The sequence below is a fragment of the Rattus norvegicus genome, chromosome 17 (assembly GCF_036323735.1).
Source record: "Rattus norvegicus strain BN/NHsdMcwi chromosome 17, GRCr8, whole genome shotgun sequence".
NCBI lineage: Eukaryota > Metazoa > Chordata > Mammalia > Rodentia > Muridae > Rattus > Rattus norvegicus.
The window spans coordinates 73160300-73183990 of NC_086035.1; the positions used below are offsets into that span (position 1 = coordinate 73160300).

Genomic DNA, 23691 nt, shown 5'->3' on the forward strand with positions numbered 1-23691 from the left:
GCCGGGATCACCCATGTGCTTCTGACCCCAGACAACAGCATGTGGAAGCTGTTCTTGCCTAATGATATCCCCCGTTGATGGTGAAGAAGGTTATCAAGAACAACGCACACGTATTGTTGCTCCGAGTGTCTCTCCAGTTGGGAATTATGTAATAGCAACAGCCTGGGACCAGCACTGGCTAGGCCTGTCTGAGATCCCCCTTTCCCTAAGCCTGAAAAGATGGTAACATCTGGCAGCCATACGGGTTACTCATCTTTGCACTCCTGGCCTGAAAACGAGTAGATGAATCTGGGAGCACGGGAAGTCAGATAAAGAGCACAGCTGGCCAGCTGTGGCCTGGTAGGTTCACGGAACAGAGAGAAAGGGACTCACTTGGCCCTAACTGGCTCTTTAGGCTGCCCGGGTCAGACAGGAACATGTGGATGTCATTGTGCTGCTCAAATGCTTCCCGCAGGAGGGAAAACAGTTTTCTTGATGCTGATCTCTCTCCAAGTGCTAAGCAGCCTTCCTGTTTCACTGTGGAGGAGGGTACCTCAAGGTGCTGAGGGAAGAAACCTTACGTGGGGACGCCTTCACTCTGGTGGTCTACGTCAAAACTCTCCTGCTTCCCCCTAGCACATTTTTCTCTTTCTCTGCTGTTCAATTCCATCAGTCCCTGTTCACCCGTCCCAGGCAGCTCACCAGCCCTGACAAAGCCAAACACAGCCAGGAAGAGCCAAGTGTAAGAATGGAGCTCCATGTTCTCCTGATTCCCCGTTGCTCTTGAATGGGCTGGATAGGCTGGATGGAGGAGAGTTACAGTAAGGTTACGTTTAACCTTTAGAAGCCCCCTCCCTGATTGCAACCCTCTCCTGAGCAGATTCGCCTCTAAGTTCTGGAACTAGAACTCATGCCTTACTCATCCTTACTCATCTCCTCTGAGATGTGGGAATCTCTTCTTTGATTTTCTGTCCTCTGGCTTATTCGCTCACAAACCCATGCATATGTCGTATGCATTGGATCACACATCCCCAATTCCCACAGTCTTCCCTTATGGTTATCTTTGTCCTCAGAAGTCCCCCACCCCCCAACACACCATGCCTTATCTCTGTGTCTCTTTATGAATATGTGATTCACCGTATTCAACTAGGGTTGCTTGCTAAAAATTGGGGATTATTTCCTTGAGCAAGGGCAACCTAGCAGTGGCTTTGGGACTAAGGGCTATATATGACCACCCCCTTCTCCAGCAACTGTTAACTGCCCATAGCCTTTTAGGCAGGAGTAGGGCCTCATGATGCCTTCCCCCATCCTGGATGGAGTATTGATGGGTCCTATCTTCTGTAGATACCCGCTGCTACTGCTGCTGCTGCTGCTGCTGCTGCTGCTGCTGCTGATGCTGCTGCTGCTGCTGCTGCTGCTGCTGCTGCTGCTAGCTTATGTGCGGCAGTCACGGGTGCAGGCCTGTGTCCACTTCCCTCTGAGAATGTAGACGTTGATTCCTCCCACAGGTATGCTGAGCCGCTCATTCTAGGCTGCATCTGTGTGTGTGTCACGCTCTGTTCTCGTCTGATTTATTATTTCCCGGACATCCGAAGGCAAGAGCAAACTCTGAGTACAAGGTTTATTTTTCAATTCGCTGGCTCTCCGGCACCAAGGCAAGCCAGCAAAAGACGTCCATGGGCAGTTTTCCTATTTATTGAAACTACTTGGTTTATTGGAATCAATTGGAAACCACCCGCCAGCAAGGCCAAGTGACCTGCAGAGCCAATCAGGACGAGATCAGTATCTGGGACATCGACTGGGCAGGATGCCACAGTGGGGGCGGGGGGAGTCTTCTGCTAAGAAAAGACCTAGTTGTTTAGAGATCCAATGTACAAACTATTTGTGTGCCTGGACTCTATGTAAATTACCTCAGAAGGAGAGCCTGGGAGCACCATCTGGAGAAGGCAACTGGAAAGAGATCTTCCAAAGCATTAATAGAGGGTACAAGGCAGAGTGGACACCATTTACAGAGAAAACAAATGACAAGGCAACCCCGCTTCCTCAGAAAGCATTACGTCACGGTAGAATATGATGGGTAAGCCAGGTGCTCCGATTTTACTTAATTACTCCTACCATTCTTATCTAGTATAGATGGGACAAGGAAGGCAGGAAGGGAAGTAGAATGTGATATTTTCATTCCAGCTTCCTGCCTTGACTCATTGCTCTAGGAGACATTGGACCTCCCCTCCACCATGGGGCAGGCTACCGCAGTACCGCTCATAGCAAGAGCCGAGGTGGTCGCATGGAACAAAAATAATTGCATCCAGAGTAGACCCAATGTCACTTCCCTTTTAGGCACTCTCCTCATGCAGGCTGTCAGGCTCAGCTTTCCTGGACATGCTCGGGCCCCGGGCACTCTCTGTGTCAAATGGATGCAATGCCAGGTAGTCCTTATAGACACCGTCAATCAGCTTGGCGGCATTGTTTTTGTCAAACCAGCAGTCAACCTGCTCCAGCCCGTTGTAAATCTTCCTTTGTTTCCAGACCACTGGAACTCTGCGCCCCTTCACCTTCAAGATAGCCTCGGGCATCCCTTCTGCCCGAGGAGATGGCTGATGATTACTAAGATTCTTGCCGTATTCCTCAGGAGCTCCCACGAGTTTGGCATCCTGGTTCAGGAACTGACCTGAGAGGGGAGACAGCTGATATAAGTTGAATGCAGACATCAGCTTCAATCTAATGTTGGTGGGGTCAGGGGCAAGGGGGGGGTTGCCATGGACCACTGGTCCTAGGCTGGACCCTCCCTGGAGGCATTAATTCATTCGTTGCCCAGTCCATGCGCCAGACTATGTGGGGAGGCAAGAGATGAGATTCTTCTTATCATCGGCTGCCTCTTCTGGAAGCTGCCCGGTTGCTAATGCTGAGACAGCAAATGGAGTTAGCATAAGGTCCTGCTCAGTTGGGAGCACATGAATAAGACATAGAGCCATGCCTCGATTCTGCTCTCCTAGGTAAGACATCTTTCCTCATCCCACCCACCATGTGTTGTGTAGGACTAGGGAAGTGGAAGCGGTCAGCTCAGCTCACCCCTGACACTCAGCCTCCAATCCCCCAGAGGAAGGGAGGGCATTGCTCAGGCCAAGGGGGCATGGGTTTGTGTCTGCAGGATGGAGTGCTTGGCGTCCAGACACAAGGAAACACGGCAAGCTTAAGGGCCAGGAAATCCTGCCTCCTAAATGGAGCTCAGAAAGTGACTCAGTCCCTATTTTTGGGCGAAGGGCCCACATGAGATTGCACATCACAGAAGGCCAGCCAGCATGGCCGGCCTGCTTCTCACAGCAACTCAGATGACTTCCTGTCAAAGGCATCCACCTCTCATGCTCAGTGCTGGACTGCCCTGGATCTGTTTCTTCTTGCAGAATGGCAAGAACCCAGCCCTTTGGATGACTTCTACTCATCTCTTTGAATTCTCAGAGGTCTAGTGAGAACTAGGGCTTGAGACCTACTCCTGAAACAAGAATACCATTTTCAGGGCTGGGGAGAGGCCTCAAAAATCAAGGAAAGCATTTAAGGACAGCCATTAGACTTGTTCTCTGACCCCCACCACCTCAGCCCCATGCACATGAACGCCACACATATATGAACACATGTAGACATACAAAAAGTAATCTAGGGGCTGGGGATTTAGCTCAGTGGTAGAGCGCTTACCTAGGAAGCGCAAGGCCCTGGGTTCGGTCCCCAGCTCCGAAAAAAAGAACCAAAAAAAAAAAAAAGTAATCTAATTACTACTGGTACCCAAGGCTGAGTGTCAGGACTGAGCTGAGCTGACTGCTTCTGCTGCCTCACTCCTACTTAACAATGAGAAGGTCGGAGGAGGAAGGATCTGTTACCAAGGAGAGCAGAGGTGAGGCATGGCTCTATGTCCTACCTACCTACTACTCTTTTGTCTTCCCAACCTAGCAGGACATTGTGCTAACTAACTCCATTTGCTGTCTCAGCCTTGCAACAGGGTCTTGTCTTCCAGAAGTGACAGACCACAATGAGGAGAATCTCATCTCCTCCCCCACTTAGTCCTGTGCATGGACCAACTCCATCACAAACTGGGCAACGTGTGAACGAATGTCCCCAGGGAAGGTCCAGCTTAGGTCCAGTGGTCCATAAAAATGTCCTCACATATGAAGTCAGGCTTTCTGCATGTGAAGATCCGGGATCCATGTCAACTGTGGATTGACATGTACTGGTACTGAACACACAGACCTCCTTCTTGTCATCCATCACTCCATAATCAGCCACCCACCTAACAGCCCGTGGCAGTTGTGAGAAAGGCCTTTGCTGTTGGCGATGTAGAAGCCCAGGTGGTTTCTCTGGAAGGGTGCTGGCTTTTTGTAGAGGTGGATAAGGATGACAAAAGCAATTGTGCCCTGGATGGTGACGGTGACGTTGGCGTTGGCAGACACAGACACCTCCAGTCCTCGACTCCCTACCACCATGCTCTGGTTGCAGGGGAGGACCAGCCTGTCCCCACCATCCAGGATGACCCTGTTCGGTGTGATCTCAAGGTAAGATCTCTCTGGCTGGTTGATGAGGATGGTGATGGTGCGGAAGTATGTGCGATGTTTCTTGTGCCCATTTGGAGGTGCGGGGGCCCCAATAAGCTCTCCGTTCACGGTCACACCTCAGAGGTCGAGAAGAGAACAGTGGTTAGAAAAGCCATGTCTAATTTCTGCCTAAAGGCATCTGGTTTGGGCGTGAACTGCCCAAAAAGGCAGATGAAAACCACTCATCTCTCAGGTGGTGGTTCTATTTTAGGAGGTTTTGGAAATTAGGAGGTAGAGCCCAGCTTGGTGGAGCAGGTCTCTTGGAAGATGAACACTTGGGATATCTTGTGGCAGCCATACTGTTTCTCTGATACTGATGTTTGGTTTCAGACCCAGGGACAAGGGACTGAGGTGCACATTTTACACACCAAAGCACACCTGGCCTCCAGGTTCTCCCAGCATCCCTCAGTCCCTACCTAGCATACCCTGTCCTCGACCCTGAACTTTCCAGCCCAGGGGCTGGGCTACTCTTTCCCCAGAGGCTCCTTCCTATATAATCCAGATATTTTGGTTGCTGTCTCTCTCTTCCTCTCTTCTTTCTACATACCCTTTCTCTCTTTCTCTCTCCCTCTCCTCCCCTTCCTCTCCCTATGGCGACATCCTGGGTCTTGATTCTTGGGGCCAGTGAACTCGCTCACCCGAGAGCAACTTCCCAAGAAACCTGCCTTTAATATAATCTAATCTGGCTTAAATTGGCTCATTTCACCGGTGTCAGAGAGATAACCTATCACCCATGAGGTGATTCCTCTCTGTCCCATACACCACCACATGATTCTTTGCCTCACCCTGGGTCCAGAACTGATGGAAACAAGGATTATGAACTCTGAAACCGGGAGCCAAAATAAAATTTTCTCCCTTAAGTTTTTGATGTCACACATTTTATAACTTTTACAGAAAGCCATAGATAGTGTCTAATGAATTTCCTTCCATCTTTCTGATCTTTGTCTCTACCACCAAGACTGTTGTCTGGACCGTGCCTATGGGCCGCTGAGTGTTTGCTGACTGAGCAAGTGAATGCTGGAGCCATGAATGGGCATCCCTCCATGTTCAAATGTAGGAATAAGGACTAGGTGTGGGACAAACTGCCATAGAAAGTGGTTAATCCCTTCATGTCCTTTCATTCCTGTGTCACTTGGGCACCTGCTGCTGTGGCATTGTGTCTACATGATAGGTACATTATGCATTGTGTCTACAAGGTGCCAATAATCAGACTTTAGAGATCCTTTGATGTCATCGATCCAGATCTCAAATGGTTTTTTAATTTGGGAGGCTGATTACTTCTACCTAACATGTGTTTACCCTTGGATAAATCAGTTAAGATACTAATCTGAAGTTCCTTGTCTTATAAAAGTAGGAGTATGGAACCTAAGGGTATTTGGGGGTTCATCACAGAAAGAGGCTTAGCTGAATGCAACTGCTTCTCCGATTACTTTCTTATAAGCACAGCTGCAACTTTCCAGACATCTGTCTCAATTAAATGTTGTCATTTATGAGTTGCCTTGGTCATGGTGTCTGTTCACAGCAGTAAAACTCTAACAAAGACAGCTTCTCAAATTATAAATTTATTTATTTGAGATTTAACTCTGAGGTTAGATAGGCCTGTGTGGTGGTGAGCCTTGTCATCTTGACACAACCTAGAATCATCTGAGAAAAGAGTCTCAAGAACAGATTGTCTACTTTGGGTTGGCCTGGGGGCATGACTACAGGATGGTGTCTTAAGTTGATGTGGGAAGACCTAGCCTACTGTGGGCAGCACCATTCCCTATGCAATGTGTGTATATGTGTGTGTGTGTGGCGGGGGGGGGGGGTGTCCTGGACTGTATAAGGGTAGAGAAATGTCTTTCTGTTCTTGACTGTGAATATATGACTAGTTTCTTTAAGTTCCCGCCCCTTTTACTTCCTCACAGTAATGGACTGTAACCTGGAATTATGGGATAAAATAAGCCCTTTCTCCCCCAAGTTGCTTTTGGTCAAGGCATTTTCTTTTTTTTTTTTTTTTTTTTTCGGAGCTGGGGACCGAACCCAGGGCCTTGTGCTCGCTAGGCAAGCGCTCTACCGCTGAGCTAAATCCCCAACCCCTCAAGGCATTTTCACATAGCAACTGTGATGATTTGCATATGCTTGACCCAGGGAGTGGCACTATTAGAAGGTGTGGCCTTGTTGGAGGAAGTGCGTCACTGTGGGGGTGGGCTTGGAGACCCTCCTCCTAGCTGCCTGAGGATGGTCAGTCTGTTCCTGGCTTCCTTCAGGTGAAGATGTAGAACTCAGCTCCTCCTGCACCATGCCTGCCTGGATGCTGCCATGCTCCCGCCTTGATGACAATGGACTGAACCTCTGAACCTGTAAGCCAGCCCCAATTAAATGTCCTTTATAAAACTTATATTGGTCATGGTGTCTGTTCACAGCAATAAGACCCTAACTAAGACAGCAACCAAAATGAAGTGAGGGCAGCTTGCAAGAAAACAATCTGGTAAAGTAGACCAGGGACTAAACCTCATGTGGTCACATCACAAATGCCAGCTGTGGGAGTTGGCTATAACTTTTCTTTTCTTTTCTTTTTTTTTTTTTTTTTTTTTTTGGTTCTTTTTTTCGGAGCTGGGGACCGAACCCAGGGCCTTGCGCTTCCTAGGTAAGCGCTCTACCACTGAGCTAAATCCCCAGCCCGGCTATAACTTTTCTTGCCAAGACACTTACTGCTTAGTACCTGGCAATATTAGTGCATGCTAAAGCTGGTCCTCACAGTGCTGGGCTATGTGGCTGCCCCCAAGCAACGTTACCTGCATTGTACACCAAAAGCATTTTCTATGCTAATTTCTTTCGCTCCGTTCCTCTTTGTACCCAGGGTGGGGGGCAAAGCCCCTTTTAAGTACATTTCTGATCTGTGTGTTTACTGTCTGAACTATAGGTCTCCAAGGACCATGACCTACCTACCACCACAGCGTCTGAGTGGGAAGACATAATGATAATAAGATGTGCTGCATTGCTATAGCACTTGAGTGTTTCTACCCACGATTCAGTTGACTCTATTATGTAACAGCTTGTGAGACAAGCACAGCATCACTACTACCAGTTCACAGGATGGACACTACAGCTGCTGTGGTGTATGTTCAAGACTATACTAGGGGTGTACGGTAAAGGGCTTGAATATGTGTCCGGAAACGTTGTACAGTTCCTTTACTAATCATCGGTGTCTGCTGAGCATCTAGAATGTCTGCCTTCTATGACTGGTCATTTATAGAATGTCTCTTTTCTGTAATTGGTCATTTATAGAACGTCTCTCTTCTGTAACTGGCTGTTCATCTTCAGCACAGGGTGTGAAATGGCCACTCTCTTTCTCTAGGGACCACGAGAGAAAATAGAACTTACCAGAGCCCAGGTGATCAGAGACCAGCCGTAGGATGTCCCCAGGCTCTCCGTCAATGTTAAAGCAGACAGTGAGTTTGCTTATGGGGAAATCCACAACAAAATGAGGATCTCCATCCACTACAGGAGCAAGAGAAGAAGAAAAGGAAAAGTGCTTATTGGCTAAATACTTCTTTATGTTATCAGACACATCATTTGCTTAACTATAATCATAATGCTATAAGAACAGTGCCCTTGAATCCAAACAAGGAAAGTGAATTTAGTCATGATGGTGTTTCCATCACCCTTTGGACAACTAGGCTCTGAGAGGTAAGAAGATATAAAAAGAGAAGGGAGGATTTCTGTGACTTTCCAATGACTCCCGAGTTTGACTTCCCCTGTGGGCACTCCCATCAATTGCTTTGTCCCTTAGCTGTCTAATCAAGGAGCAGAGACACAGAGCTGGAAGGATGGCTCAGTGGCTAAGAGCACTGGCTTTCCTCCCACCCCAAAGAACCCAACTTCAGTTTCTAGTACCTACATGGAGGCTTACAACCATCCATAACTCCTGTTCCAGGGAATCAGACGCCCTCCTCTGGTCTCTTGGGGCACTGCGTGTAAGTGTTTCACAGTTGTACATACAGGCAAAACACTCAAGCTAATAAAATAAGAATGAATAAATCTTAAAAAAATAAGAGATCTTTTCTTTTCTATGGTAAGAATTTCATGGGAAGTACTCTTTCTCCAACACAGTCTGGTGTGTCCAACCCTCATCTTGAGGATACAGCTATGAATCAGCTCGACACAAGATATTTTTTAAAAGATTTATTTATTATATGTAGGTACACTGTAACTGTCTTCACCAGAAGAGGACATCTGATCCCATTTCAGTTGATTGTGAGCCACCATGTGGGTGCTGGGAATTGAACTCAGGACCTCTGCAGGAGCAGTCAGTGCTCTTAACCGCTGAGCCATCTCTCCAGCCCTCAACAAAAGATTTAAACTTACTCAAATCATTATGGAATTTTTTTGAGTGAGCATATGTATATGTAGGTGTGGGAGTGTGTATTTTCACATGTGGCACAAGCGTTTGTGTCTGTGCACATGCCAAAGGAAGGCATGAGGTAGCCCTCTCTATCACTCTCTGCCTTATTCACTGATTCTAGAACTAGGCATCCCAGCAATCCCCATGGCACTGACTTAAAGGCATGCATGTGGCATCTCGCTGCTGGGATTCGAACTCAGGTTCTCATGCTTGTGCATCAAGTGCTCTGACTAAGCCGTCTCCCCGACCCTGTTATAAAATTGCCTTTTCCCTTTTGAAACCCACTTGTAGGTTCTAGAACATAAATTTTGTAGACTGCAACGTCATGCCGAAACGTCATGCCACAACGACAACAGGTTGGACGCTCCTACTACACAACTTCGTAGGCAATTACAGTGCAGGCTGACTGTAACCCTTGGCACTAGTGACCAGCCCACATTCAGTCAGTGACAGGTAAAGCAGAAAAGTCACTAGAAGGCTGAGTGTTGTAGTCAGTGACAACAGTGGCAGTGTCCCTTTTGGGTCACACAGATGAGACTATAAGCCTCATTCCTATTCTTTGCCTTTTCGTCCCGTCTTCACCTCTGCTAAAGGTAGGCAGTATTGCCTCTTCCTCTGCAGACTCTCTGGGAATCAATACCCATAGTCTTCTCTTAATACACGGGAGATTCTATTTCTTCCTGACTTACACAGAGAACGTGACTGGGAATACCTTTCTGCTCTGTGTGAATATGTAGATGGGAAGTGTGAGTGTGTGAGTGTGTGTGTGTTTGTGTGTGTGTGTGTGTGTGTGTGTGTGTGTTGGAACTGTAAGTCTGGAGGAGTTCAGTCTTTTCAAGCAGCAAGGAATTCCATGTCTTCCCTGTGACTCCCGAACTATCTCTCCGAAAAGAGCTTGAGTGAACTCAGCAGCTCTCACCCTGAGGTGCCTCAAGGCCCCTGTGAATGGCAACATAAAGAAATGCAAGGTGAGGACTGCAGAGATGACTCGATTTATAAAGGCCCTAGGTCCCACGTAGAGGGACCTGCATTCAATCCCTAAAATGCATGTGAAAAGTCAAGTCTGGTAGCCTGCGCTTTCTAATCTCCGAGATGGCCAGTCAAGTGAATCTCTATAAGCTTGGTGTCAGCAACTCTCCCCTGCTTGGTGAAATCTCAAGCCAAGGGGAGATCACGTCTTATGTATAATGTGTAAGGGCTCTAAGAAATGAAAATGGAGGTTGTCCTCTGACAACCACCCACATGGGCACCCACCCACATACAAATGTAGCAAGAGGGGCAGGAGACATGACACCACAAGGAATCTATCTTTTCTTTTTAGAAATAATTTTTTAAAAGATTTATTTATTATTTAATGTATATGCGTACAATGTAGCTATCTTCAGACACACCAGAAGAGGGCATCAGTTCCACTATAGATGATTGTGAGCCACCATGTGGTTGCTGGGACTTGAACTCAAGTCCTATGGAAGAGCATTCAGTGCTCTTAACCTCTGAGCCATCTCCAGCCCCAGGAATCTGTCTTGATGAAAGAAAGAATGCCCATCTTTGGCACCGTGTGATAGATTGCCTAACTGTTGTTGTCTGAAGTTTCTGCTGCGTTGAAAACATACCCCCCCTCCCTGCCTCATACACAGGAAATCATTCACTTGTTCCAAGAATGTGTGGAGGAGCCCAGCAGTCATCACCACAGGCAACGTCCAAGAGAAAGGTTTGTTCACATTCCACAACTCACAAACACCATAAGAAAGCTCATCCCTTCAGTGGGACACTCGGTGCTTCTTTCCTCACATCGATCCCTTGGGGGTGTCCCTGGCTTTGTAAACACGCTTGTCTGGCTGATCAGCAGAAAGAGAAGAACCAAAACTTACAGGGGAAGATGCAGACGTTGGGAGACTAAACCCAGACGTTCTTCCAACCGGATTCTTAGTATATTACATTCTTAGAAGACGCTGCCAAAAGGGAATTTTACTACATCTTCAGCCTGTGCTTCCCTTCAAAGCCAAGGGTTCAAAAACAAAAACAAACAAGCAAACAAGAACAAAAATTCCAAAAACCCAAACCGAAACAAAGAAGTTCTGCCTACAGCCGACATCTTTATTTTTGTAACACTGTTTTTAACTTTGGGAGCGTAGATGCTGGAAGCACGCTTCAGCTCTATAAACCCAGTGTCCTTTAAACAGAGTAACAAGCAGAGTGAGTCTCCTCTCTCCGCCTCCTCTCCTGGCACTCCTGCCAGGCTGGGTCATCTCCTTGGTGTTTATACAACGGCTTGTGTTGGTTCTCTTCCACACGCTCCTGCTGCTGAACAACCCAGGAGCGGGAGGGCGTGCTCTGCGAGCTCCCGTTTTTAACTGGCTTCAGAGAACCCACAAAAACTTCTTACTCTAAATTACACATTCACTTACCCGATGTCTTAGAGATTTTAATTCTTGGGCCGTATGGTTTCTTGGGAGCAGGCTCTGAAAAGGACACAGAAAAGAATGGCTGAAAGATGCTGGGTTTAAAGATGTGCAGAGAGGCACAGAGAGCAGTGGGTGGGGACGAGAAATACACCACAGCTTCCAGATATATTTATAATAACTGTGAGAATTAAAAAGCCAAAGATTACAAATTCTATTCGGGCTGCAGAATGAGACCCTGTGACCAATAATAAGGTGAAACCAAATCTAAGAACTAAAAGGATCCTCCAAAAATGATTCAGCAAGATGACTCGGCAGGTAAAGTCACCCACCTTGCCACCGAGCCTGACAAACTGAGCTCAGTACCTAAGACCCACATGGTGGAGGGGAAAACAACCCCCTCGTATTGTTCTCTGACTTCTACTTGTATTCTGCACAGCACCCTGTCCCCCTTCCCACAGGCACACGCACACACAATAAATAAATTAAGTGTAATAACATTTCACATAAACAAGCCAGAATGGAGTCTCGCTAACTTTGCCAGCAGATGCTTCATTTATCTGAGATGGGAAACAGCTTGTGCTGAAAGGCCTGAAGCCCTCAATACGTTTTCAGGACTACACACCCCATGGGAGAGGTGTCTAGTATTAATAGAACACTTATTCCATGCCAAAGGACACTGGCTTCATATTCACTGCTGGCACTGGTCCTTCGTGGAGTGTCCTATTGTCCCCACTTGCAGGCAAGCAACTGTACCCTCAGGGAGGTCCCTAAGTCTGTCCCGGACTTCATAGCTGCTCCGGAAAGGTCTGTGGATCCGAACTCCATGCTCTCTCTGCCGGTGTACATGCTTGTCAGAGTTTAATGTGGGAAATAAATTAGCATTTATGTGATTCTAGGAGGGCCTGGTTAACGTTCTGCTCCTTTCTAGGGGATGGAAACTTGACAAGAACAATAAAAATGATACCCATTAAAAACCAGGCCACTTTCCATATGCTGGTAGTAACCAATTATGTGGCCTTTGTTTGTAGTTTAAACTTTTTCCTGTCACTAAGAGTTCTGTCAACTCTCATCAAAGTGAATGGTGTGTAAATCACGAATTTTCAAGAGTGCTCATGTTGGGTTTTTTTTTTTCAATGTATATGTGCTCTTTGTCTCTGTTTTGTTGAGACACAATCTTATTGCATAGCCCAGGCTGAGCTTAGGCTCACTGTCTTTCTACCTCAGCCCCATGAGGTGACTTCAGTGAGCAACATTTCTCCTCCGCCTGCCATTAAAGAATGTGCTTGTGAGCTACAGTTTAGACCAAGCATAGCTACTTGAGGTAGCATCTGGCGACCGTGCCCTCCATGTAGGGTCATTGTTTACAACGCTTACGCTGTGATAAGGTTCTGAGGTTCCCTTGGTCTTACGAGGAGTTAGCTCTTACACACAGGCCACCCCCGAGCCCATGCTACCTGGCTGCATGCTGGCCTCTCGCAGGTTCTGCACCACTGTCGTGGGTCCTGTGGCTGCAGACATGCCGTGGGTGTCCTCCAGCTGGTTCGGGTGGAGCCCCGGCTTCTTCAGCTTCATGGAGGTGAAGGGGGTGAGGAAGTGGTAGTTCAAGGCTAAAGCCTGGGCCTTTTGCCTCAGCTGCTCTTTCTCTTGTTCACTGTTGCTCTGCACCCAGGAACTCAGCAGCTCCTTCACCGTGAGGTAGCTCCAAAGACGCTCGAGATGGTTGGGGTCCTTCCCGCCCCCGCTGACTGAGCCGGGCGTGACGGAGACGTCATTCCCCATCTTCCGGGACTCCACAGGGATGTCTCTCTTCAGGATGACAAATTTCTTACTGTTGCTGGCAGTGACCTCCACGTGCAGTTGATCAAACTTCTTGTCCGCCATCTTGCCTGCAATCACAATCTCGGAGCCGTTGAAGTAGTTGGGGAACAGGGTTTTGGTGACGCGCTCTACCGCGTCAGGAGGGTAATCTATGCGGATGTCAGAAAGAAGCGGCGTCCGGATCTCATCGTAGAACCTGCAGAGGGAGGACAGAGAGGATCAGGGCCCGGCTGGGCTACAGGTGGTCAGTCCTGAGGTAAATCAGACTCTCAGAGGGTATGGGTCCAACTGTGCACGTGACTGCATCCTGCACTGCTCTGCTTGGTAGCAGCAGTGACCTAAATCCCTCTAGCGAGTGAACACTCACTATTTCACAGAGCTTCCAGGTCTGCAGAGGAAGGAGGACAGTAGCCTCCTTGGAATTGATCAAAATCCCCCACTGCCTAGCCGAACCTTACTTTCTTAAAACAGTCTTCCTGTGATACAATTCCAAAATTGCTCAAAGCACCTGGTAAATTTTCATTGGACACACCTAAGTTTCTCAGTGTTCTGCTTACGTTTGCTTTTTAAAATCAACTACACACTATGAAGGCACCTGGGGCCGTGCATGAAACTTAGCCCACCTGGACTTTAGATAGAGCTTCTGTGGGATGTAGCATTTGCTTCCAGTAGCGTTTCCTGTGGACCTGTTACATGGCTGCTTCTGGCTACTCAGCAATGCTATTACCATTTCCCTTCTAAGGATCTAGAAAGGGAGGGACATTGGGGCCTGTCTCCACTCCCTTGCTTTAAGACACGTGGCTCCATTTCCTCAAATGTCATCAATAGACCTGAGACATTAGCAGCATCTTTCCAGAGTCACCAGCTCTCTTCCTATGTCTGTTCACTCCTTTTAGATGATAGTTTCCTAACTGGGCATGTGACCATCTGCCTACAAAAGAATTCATAGCCTCTGTTGAGGACAACTATGTCATGAGTCATGGTTTCACCCATGCAATGTAGCTAGGAGCCCTATGTACGCCTTCCAAGACATGTGCTTGTAGTAAAACAGCCCGTGTTCACTTCTGTTTCTTTTCTTCCTGCTGGGTCTAGAGATCAGAAATGACAGTGACTCAATTTCTATGCCGCGGATAAGAATAAGGCCTAAGGAAGTGGGGGCATGGAGTCCCATTTGGACTAACCTTTATCAACCATTAAGGACACTTAAATAAAACCACTTAGTAAGTCAGTACAGCTAGATATGTCTGTGAGGCATCTCAATGTCTACCCTTACCTACCACCTTCTAGCTATTCGTGAGGGTCACAGGAGATTATGAATACACAAAATGTGTGCTTGTTTTAAGTTCTCCAGAAACACAAGGTATAGAGAGCATCTCTGGGACAATGGCAGTTTTGACAATGGGTTTCAAGGCAATTGCTTCTCCTCATCACCTCCTGATTAAACGCTAGTTCTGGTACCAGAAGGTTTTCTCTCTTTGAATCTGGTTTTGGATAATTTTCTTTTATAAGGTAGGAAGGCGATCTATGTGTTCACAATCTTTGGAGAAAAGTGTCAGCCAGTCCCATAGCGCCCACCTGTTTGGCTTGTGTATCTTAGAGACGGGCTTATCGTTCATAAATTTCTTTGGTTGTGGCAACTGAAATCTAGATCAAAGGCTTTTCCTTTGAAATAGATCCCATATTTGTATAATGCAGATTGGGGCACATTGTGCTGAATCTGGGGACAGTACTACTGTCAACAACTACCTGACCATGAATGTGCAGTATTTATTAATCTTTACAAGTTTGTCCATTAAACTGTCATCGGTTATAATCCTCATTTTGCAAAAGAGGAAACCGAGGCAGAGACAGCCTTCAAAGCCTACCTAAAGGCACATATTAAACTCAAACCTGTTTTCCAAAAACCATTATGAACCAGACATGGTGTTACACACAAGGATTTGTTACACCAAATACTTTAGGGTCGAAGGCAGCAGGATAACAAATTCAAGGCCATTTGGGAATTTAACAAGATCCACATATCAAACTAAAATCATAGAGGGGCTGGCTAGCTTGCTGGTGAATAAATCATTTGTTTAGTATACACAAGCCCTTGGGCTCAATTACCAGTGCTACAAAAAGAAATAATTAAAAATGATTTTAAATGGGGCTGGGGTTTTAGCTCAATGGTAGAGCGCTTACCTAGGAAGCGCAAGGCCCTGGGTTCAGTCCCCTGCTCCGAAAAAAAGAACCAAAAAAAATGATTTTAAATATAAGAATCAAACCCACGGTAACATCCCTCAACACAGTGAACGGTCTTTATTCCAGCGACTGAGAGAAAAAGGCAGCCCTTAGCTCTGGGTTTTTACCACATCTACCCTCAGCCCCTGGTTATGAGGAGACAGAGAACCTACCCGATGAGCTGTGCTCCCGCCTTTTCCTCCTCGTGAACGCGCCTCGTGAGACCGCAGTTCTCCAGCGAAAGCTTCTCTAACAGTCTGAAGTCCACGTCATTGCCGATGCCAACGGTGAAGATGCAGATCTGGCCTCCAGTGGCTTCCTTGGTATTGCTGAGAATCCTGAGGGTATTGGTCTCTCCGAAGGTGGGTTTCCCATCCGTGAGGAAGATGATGAGGGACACGCTTCGATCTTCGATGTCATTCTGGGCCACGTAGTTGTTGAGCAGTTTGATGGCAGTTTGAAGGGCCCCATTGATGTCCGTGCCTGTAGGACATCAACACAGAACAGCTCATGGCTTCTACCTCTGCAGGCACGGTCACAGCGGCAGCCAGCCTTCTTCCATTCAGAGTCTGGGCAGGACTTTAGTGGTGGTGACTTTGTGGTCTATCTAGAAATCTGACATGTGTTTGCTTACTATATGTAAGTGATTATCTTACCGTAAAAACGTCCTGCGAGTGAGGAGGTACACACACACACACACACACACACACACACACACTGTCACACACACACATACCACACACACACTCACACATACACTCTCACACACACACCACACACACACTCACACACACACACTCTCACACACACACCACACACACACTACACACACACTCACACACACACTACACACACATCACACACACACTACACACACATCACACACACACTACACACACATCACACACACAGACTCACACACACACCACACACACACACTCACACACACACACACCACACACACACTCACACACACACACTCAAACTTAAAAATAAAAATCTTCTGAAGGTGTTCAGTGACGACTCAGCCTATAAAGTTCCCTTTGCCTTAATATCAATGGGCTCTCTAGTATTTTATGAAAATATCTTTGGAAAGAACCAGACGCTGTATGAAGGCAGAGACATAGAAGGAGACAAGAGCCCAGAGTGAGGATGTGGGGGGCAAGGGAGAACTTCTCGGCTGCTTCACATGTTCCCCCGATGAGATCCAAATGACTTAAGAACCAATGAATGGCCTTTATTATCTCTGCGTCCTTGTCTTCGTCCCTCCAGGATCACCTCTGCTTGTGAAAATCCACGGGAGATAGCATTGCAATGCGAGCTCCTGGCCGTGGTGGTGTGTGTGTGTGTGTGGGGTGAAACAGTGGACCTCGTGCTGGGTATGCAATCCTAAGGACCACAATCTGCATCCCCAGAACCCACAGGAAAGCCAGGCGTGACCGTGTGCTTCTGTAACTCTAGCTGGAGGACCTCGGACACAGCCAGATATCAGAACACAGTAGTTCATTAGCCAACCATTCCAGTGCACCCGGGGTTCAGTGAAAGAAAGACCCTGTCTCGGGAAATAAGTTAGAGAGTGAGAGAGGAAGACATCTTGTAGTGACTTCTGGCTTCCATGTGCACACATGCATGCACGCGCTTGCAAGCGAGCGCACGTGTTCACCATCCCTGCCACACTCGCTGGCAAAGCTGGTTGTCATCAGCGTCTCTGATTAAAGTGTTCAGTGACAAAGCAGATGCTAAACAACTGTTTTCTTGGAGGGTGAAGGGACTGGCTGTTGATTGGCAGAGGCGTTGGGGGAGCCTGCTGTAGTAGTGCTCCTGGATTACCTAAAAGTTCCATTCAAATTCAACCTATCAGCCAGAGCCTCACCATGGGTAGGATGGTGATCTCACTGTAGTGTTGGACATCTGTTTCTTTTGATGATTCCCTCTAGAGTCTTGAGATAAAACGTGTACACCAAACCCCCTCATTTTAACTCATTGTTTTAATGTAGTTGGCTTGAGATAAAATATTTATGAAAAAAATTTTATTTTATTTTTTAAAATATTTACTTATTTATTTTAAATGTTTTCACATTCTAAACTCCATTTTTAGTAAGATGTATGCGTTGTGCTGGGATGGGAAAATGTACCATGTTTAAAAGAACCAAATTATTTCCCTCATTGCTTTCTGTCTTCAAAACAAAGACAAAACAAACAGATAGACAGACAGACTAGAAGCTGGACATAGTGGTGCATATGTACATTCCCAGCATTCAGGAAGCTGAGGCAGGAGGATTACTGAGAGTCTGAGGTCACTCCGAGCTATATACAGCGAGGCTGTCTCAAAAGAGAAAAACAATAAACAAAAGAAGAAAAGTAGGTAACCCGTGCTCGTGACAGATGCATCCGCACGCGTCACCGAAGTGCAGAGTCCAGACAGGCGCAGAAGATACAGCTATAACAGAACCTTGCATTTTCTTAAGCCTTAAGATCTTTTTATCGTGTGTAATTTCATCTCGGCTCTGCATGTGTGGGCGTGAACATATAGCACGCATCTGTATTGTCTTTAATCAGCACTGACAGTGCCAAGACTCTTCCTCTCCTAAAGCCAAGGAGAGTCAGGGCATAAATGTGGCTCAGCTCTCATGCTTGCACATGTGCACTCAGGGCACATCAGGGCTCAGAATGAGCAGGGCATCTCCTACACGCTCGTTCACCAGCGCTGGGTTCCCTCCACAAGCAGAGTCCTTACACAACTGTCCAACCATTCCACGGAGAGCTCACAGGATGCCCCAGTACCAGAAAGAGAACTACTCTGTTGGATAAAAACAAGCAGCACATTTGATCTTAAGGAGAACAGAGCCCTTATCTGCTCTGGCCCTTCAACACACTTGAAATAGTTTAACTCTCTCACTCCGGTAGCTGGTAGCCGGACTACTGTCACCCTCTCGTTTTATGGACTAGGAAGGAAGTAAATGACTAACAAAGCGTGGAGCGAGATTCTAACCCAGGAATGCAAGCTCCAGAAGCTCTGCTCCAACCTTGAGAGAACATTTCAAAGAGGATGCAGAGCCCTGTGATGTTCTCCAGGGGAGGGCCAGGCAATGAAGGGGCAAGGAATGAAAAAGAGTGAGAGATAGTTTTGTGGTTCAGAGCTCTTACTGCTCTTGAAGAGGACATGCTTTAGTTTCCAGTACCCACATCAGGCAGCGCACAATTGTCCTGGGGCATAGTGCCCTCTTCTGGCTAACACAGGTACTTGCACACAGGTGGGAGGGAGGGAGAGAGACAGACAGATACAGAGAGAGAGAGAGAGAGAGAGAGAGAGAGAGACAGACAGACAGACAGACAGACAGACAGACACGAAGACAGAGACAGACAGACACAGAGACAGACACAGAGAGAGAGACAGAGAACACAGTGGGATTCTTAGGTTTGGGTTCTAAATATCAGCTTTCTTCTAAAGATGTTTATTGCTTCTGGGAGACGCACCATTCTAATAATAAGCAGTGTCACTAGTCTACGTTGAAACCAGCAGGTAATCACCTCGCCCGCATCATGCATTAAGCAACATGCCTGGACTTAGGGGCTACAGAGAGGAGCCACTTTTCTTTAATAGATAATAACTATAATATTAAAACTCATCTTTTTATTTTAAATGCCCAATGATAAAACAGTTCTGGCAACTGATAGAAAACGCCAGCATAAGTCAAGGTGCTGGCCATGCAACAAGTTAAACAGAGAGTTTAGGTGGGAAATCGGAGGAGGGGGCTCCGCCTTGGATGGGGAATGATGAGTATGAGGATCCTCACTCGGGGAAAAGGCCGACCAGCGTGTTTGGCATAGTGTTTCCAGATAGTGACAGTGGAATTAGCAGACATGGGAACTCCACAAGATAGTGTAGCTGCACTTGGGAAAGGGTTGGACAGCAGGGACTGGCACGAAGGCTCTTCAGGTCAAGGGCTTTGCTGTGCAAGTCTGACAACCTGAATTCAATGCAGAGCCTCTGAGGCTGATGCCCATTCACCATCGCTACAGCTCAGGCAAGACCATAGCTTGTTTTACAGGGCAGCTCCACTTGCCATTGCTTGAGCACATACTAAGTTCTGGATGGTGCACTTGGCTTCAGGTTTCCATCAAGGGAGAGATGGCTAAGCAGTCAAGATCACTTTCTGTTCCAAAAGAGCCAAGGCTCATGTCATGGCCTACAACTGCCTGCAACTCCAACTCCAGGGGATGCCACGCCCTCTTTTGTTTTCCATCGGCACCTTCACACAGGTGGGATTAATTTATAGAAATACACACGTATAAGAAAATAAAAATAAACCTCAAAATCTTCCCCAACCAAGAATGATTTACCAAAACCAGCTTCCTTGTTCAGGATCCACATTGTGGATGGATTTTCCAACTACTGCTTGTCACGACCAACTTATGGTCTAAGAAACGAGAACTTACGAACTCGAAGACGATATAGGGACCTGGGGAAATGCTCATTGATTCTTTTGCTAGTATCAGCTTCCACTCCCAAAGCCTTGTCTCTCCGCAGAGAATGAGTGTATGGTCACGCCAAAGCTGGGTAGAAGGGCCCGTCTGGAATCATTCTTATTTTTACCTCCAGTGGGCGACAGATGATACATGTAGATTTTGCCATTCCTAATGTTGTCAGGAGTCACGGGTAGCAAGTGGTCCTTCCACATTTTAATCCGGTTGGAGAACCCAATGATATTGAAGCGATCCTGGGGTCGGAGGTCGTTGAGAATTGTGACCAGGGCCTCCCGGGTCTAGAAAAAGACAAAGCACAAACCGGTTACCTCTGAGCCTGTTTGTCCGCAGGTTCCCTGACTTAGAAACTGATGACCAGGACCAGCTTCGGGTTCATAGTTAATGTGTGCCCTGTAAAGCGCTCATCCACCTGCTAGAACACGGTATGAGATGGCCGAATAGAGGACATGAGAGTTTCAGGAAACACTGGGTCACATGCTGCTACCAACCGTAGTGTATCAGGTCGCTGCATCCTCACAACCGCTGTTCTCTTCTAAAACTCTTCAATTAAGGTTTGATTTTTGTATATGTGCATATGTGTGCATGGGTGTGAATGTGAACTCACAGTTGACAGGTCACATGAGCTGATGTCCGATGACATTTTGTGGACGGTTTTCTCTTTCCGCCATGAGTCTTGTGGATTGAACTCAAGTTACTGGGTTTGATAGCAAATAGTAATTTTTACCTTTTTCGAACCATCTCACAGACCCCAAGCACCATTCTCTTAAACTAGAATGTTTCTCCATGTTGCTTCGTCCATATCTTTTACCAAGAAGCCATTTGCCATCCCCAGAAAGATGGGCTAAGTTCCACTATGAAAGTTTTCTCACTGCTCCAAGGAGGCCCACCATTCCTCTCTCTAACCTGGCCCTGGACCTAACACATTCCTACCATCAAGCACTTTTCAGGCTAATGGTGGCTTATTTTATGTCTTTCCCCTTACCCAATGTTAAATTTTCTGTAGGTGGGGTTGAGTCCCAAACCTATTGCCCAGTAACATTCAGGAAGTGGCAGACATGGGTGTACTGGGGAATAAATGACTTAACATTTAACAAATTACAAAATGAAAGATAATAAAAAATATATTGATGGTAGTTTGAGTGAAAACGAACCCCATAGACTCACAGGGAGTGGCATCATTTGAAACGATCAGGGGGTGGAGTAGGCGTGGCCTTATTGGAGGAAGTGTGTCACTGGGCGTGGGCTTTGAGTTTCAATCGCTCAGGTTAGGCCCAGTGGCTCTCTTCCACATGCCTACAGATCGGGATGTAGATGATCAACTTCTCTCCAGAATCATGTCTCTTGCACACCACCATGCTTCCTGCCATGATGATGGTGGATTCCTCTGAACCCTGTAAGCCAGCCCCAGTTAAACATTTTCCCTCATATGAGTTGCTGTGGTTGTGGTGTCTCTTCACAGCCATAGACCTTTGACTAAGACAATATTTTTTTCTTTTTTCTTTTCTTTTTTTTTTTTTTTGGTTCTTTTTTTCGGAGCTGGGGACCGAACCCAGGGTCTTGCGCTTCCTAGGCAAGCGCTCTACCACTGAGCTAAATCCCCAACCCCGACAATATTTTTTTCAAAGATTTTTATTACATTTATTTGTCTGTGTGTGTGGATACGTTGTGCGTTCTTGTGCAGTGTCTTGTATGGGGGTCAAAGGACAATTTGTGAGGATAGTTCTCTCCTTCCAGTCCTGTGAGCCCCAGGGTGTGAAGTCACTTCATTGGGTTTGGTGGGAAGAATCCTCCTCTGAGTCATTTCTTGGGGTGCTGTTATAGTGTTTTAAAACATCACAAAATCTGTAAGCCAGAGTGACATGGTGATATAAGAAAAGAATCTGAAGTTGGGCATGGTGTTACACACTAATCCCAGAACCCAGGGGTAGTGTCACGACTGGGTTAGCTAAGGCCATTGTCGCTACACAGTATGACTTTGTTTCTGAAAGTGGAGAGAGGGTTAGTGGGAAAGAGGGAACAAATAGGAAGAGAGGAGGGGAGGGGAAGGAGAGGAGGGGAGGGGAACAGGAGGGGAGGGGAGGAAAGGAGAGGAGAGGAAAGAAGGGAAACAGGAGGGGAGGGGAGGGAACAGGAGGGGAGGGGAAGGGAGGAAGGAGAGTGGGGAGGAAAGGGGAAAGGGAGGGGAATCCAGAACTTAAAGGAACAGAAAGGACTGACTGACTGACTGTCATAGAGAATATAAAGCAGTAGTAAAAAGCACACACCTTGGGTTGGGGATTTGGCTCAGTGGTAGAGCGCTTGCCTAGGAAGCACAAGGCCCTGGGTTCAGTCCCCAGCTCCGAAAAAAAAAAAAGAACCAAAAAAAAAAAAAAAAAAAAGCACACACCTTGGGCAAAGTGAAGGCATACAGGTGACTTGGGGGGGGTGATAACTGGATAAAGGTGACTGTTTTACTTCTGACATGTCTTACAGAAAAGGAAACCATAAGACCATGAGAAGAGGGAAAAAGTCTACATCTGTAAAGCAGATACTGTGGCAAACGCTGCCGTGTTCGTGAGTACCGTCATGAGACGCTTGAGGAAACTCAAGGTGTATGAAGTTAAGGATCTTCGATGTGGTTGCCATAGCAAAGGCCCTGGGCACAATGTTTACCCTCGGCTCAGCCCTGGGCAGGAACCTACATGTCGAATATTGCTGCTCCTAAGTTATCCCATCAGTGGAACCAGGATGACAGGCCTGCCTCATCGGCCCTGAACACTAAACCAGGAACAAGTTGAAAGACGCTCAGAAGGGAGGGAGCGGGGCCCATGGCTGATGTGTTTGCTATCGTTTGGTTCTCAGTGAGATGCACAAGGAGAATTCAGAGAAGCACTGGCTTCGGGCAGGGGGTGGTACAGAATGTGTTTGCTCTAGCCCCCCGCTGGCCTTTCCCTGGGTATTGTGGACCTTGATTCATATCCTAGATCCAGACATCTGCCTCTCCATCCATGGGAAACACCCACCACTTTCCAACTCTCCCTTCTAAACCTCTCTCTCTCTCTCTCTCTCTCTCTCTCTCTCTCTCTCTCTCTCTCTCTCTGTGTGTGTGTGTCTCTGTCTCTGTCTCCCTCACTCCCCAGACATCTTTCCATCCTGTAACTAGGTTCTCACTTAAGATCCCACAGTCCAACTCTTGTATTCCAAAGGAAACTCCAAAATCCACTGCAGAAAACTAGAATGGGTGCATCTGCGTTTACGACTCTCTGTTATACCCTCTCCCAAAGTGCTTAATGAGCTGAGGTCTTCTGGCCCGTGCATGTGTTTGTCCAGCTCCCTGGTGATCCTTGCTGAATTACTGTTCCATACATTCCCACCATTTCTTCATTTTGGGGGCCTGGAAAAGCAGCAGAGTCTAAAGACATTGCCAGAAATACAAAGCAGGAGGAGGAAGAGGAGTAGGAGAGGGAAAGAAGAGGAGGAGGAAGAGGAGGAGAGGAGGGGGAGAGGAGGGGGAGAGGAGGGGGGAGAGGAGGAGGGAGAAGAAAGACGGAGGAGAAGGAGAAGGAGGAGGAGGAGGAGAAGGAGAAGGAGGGGGAGGGGGAGAGAGGAGGAGGAAGGAAAGCAGGTGTTGGTGATGATGATGGTGATTATGACGATGACTCTAACAGCTACTAGTTCTGATCATTAGCTATCATGCTGGGTCAAAGATGATTGGCTGGCTCAGTCCTCACAGTCACCTGTGGTAAAGCCTCTAATCAGCGTTCCCATGGGTACGATGCAGCTTAGGTGCAGAGGAATTAAGAGTCATGTCCCATAGGAGACATGATTAGAACAC

At 47.1% G+C, this 23691-nt stretch overlaps 1 protein-coding gene and 1 long non-coding RNA gene across 2 annotated transcripts in view; one reads left to right on the plus strand and one right to left on the minus strand.

Moving 5' to 3' along the window:
- Positions 1-1586: 1586 nt before the first annotated feature.
- Positions 1587-23691, minus strand: part of Itih5 (inter-alpha-trypsin inhibitor heavy chain 5) — a 100045-nt gene continuing 77940 nt past the window's right edge. Inside the window, exons 8-14 of the mRNA XM_039096454.2 lie at positions 19987-20155; positions 15563-15872; positions 12806-13365; positions 11355-11408; positions 7926-8042; positions 4259-4636; positions 1587-2647 (exon numbers count right to left, since the gene is read on the minus strand). Coding sequence (XP_038952382.1) covers positions 2313-2647; positions 4259-4636; positions 7926-8042; positions 11355-11408; positions 12806-13365; positions 15563-15872; positions 19987-20155 — 1923 coding nt within the window. The 3' untranslated portion in view covers positions 1587-2312. The remainder of the gene's footprint in view (positions 2648-4258; positions 4637-7925; positions 8043-11354; positions 11409-12805; positions 13366-15562; positions 15873-19986; positions 20156-23691) is intronic.
- On the plus strand, positions 13298-23343 carry LOC120097950 (uncharacterized). The gene is made up of 3 exons (XR_005495892.2): positions 13298-13425; positions 20208-20428; positions 22350-23343. It is a non-coding gene; the product is annotated as an uncharacterized LOC120097950 (long non-coding RNA).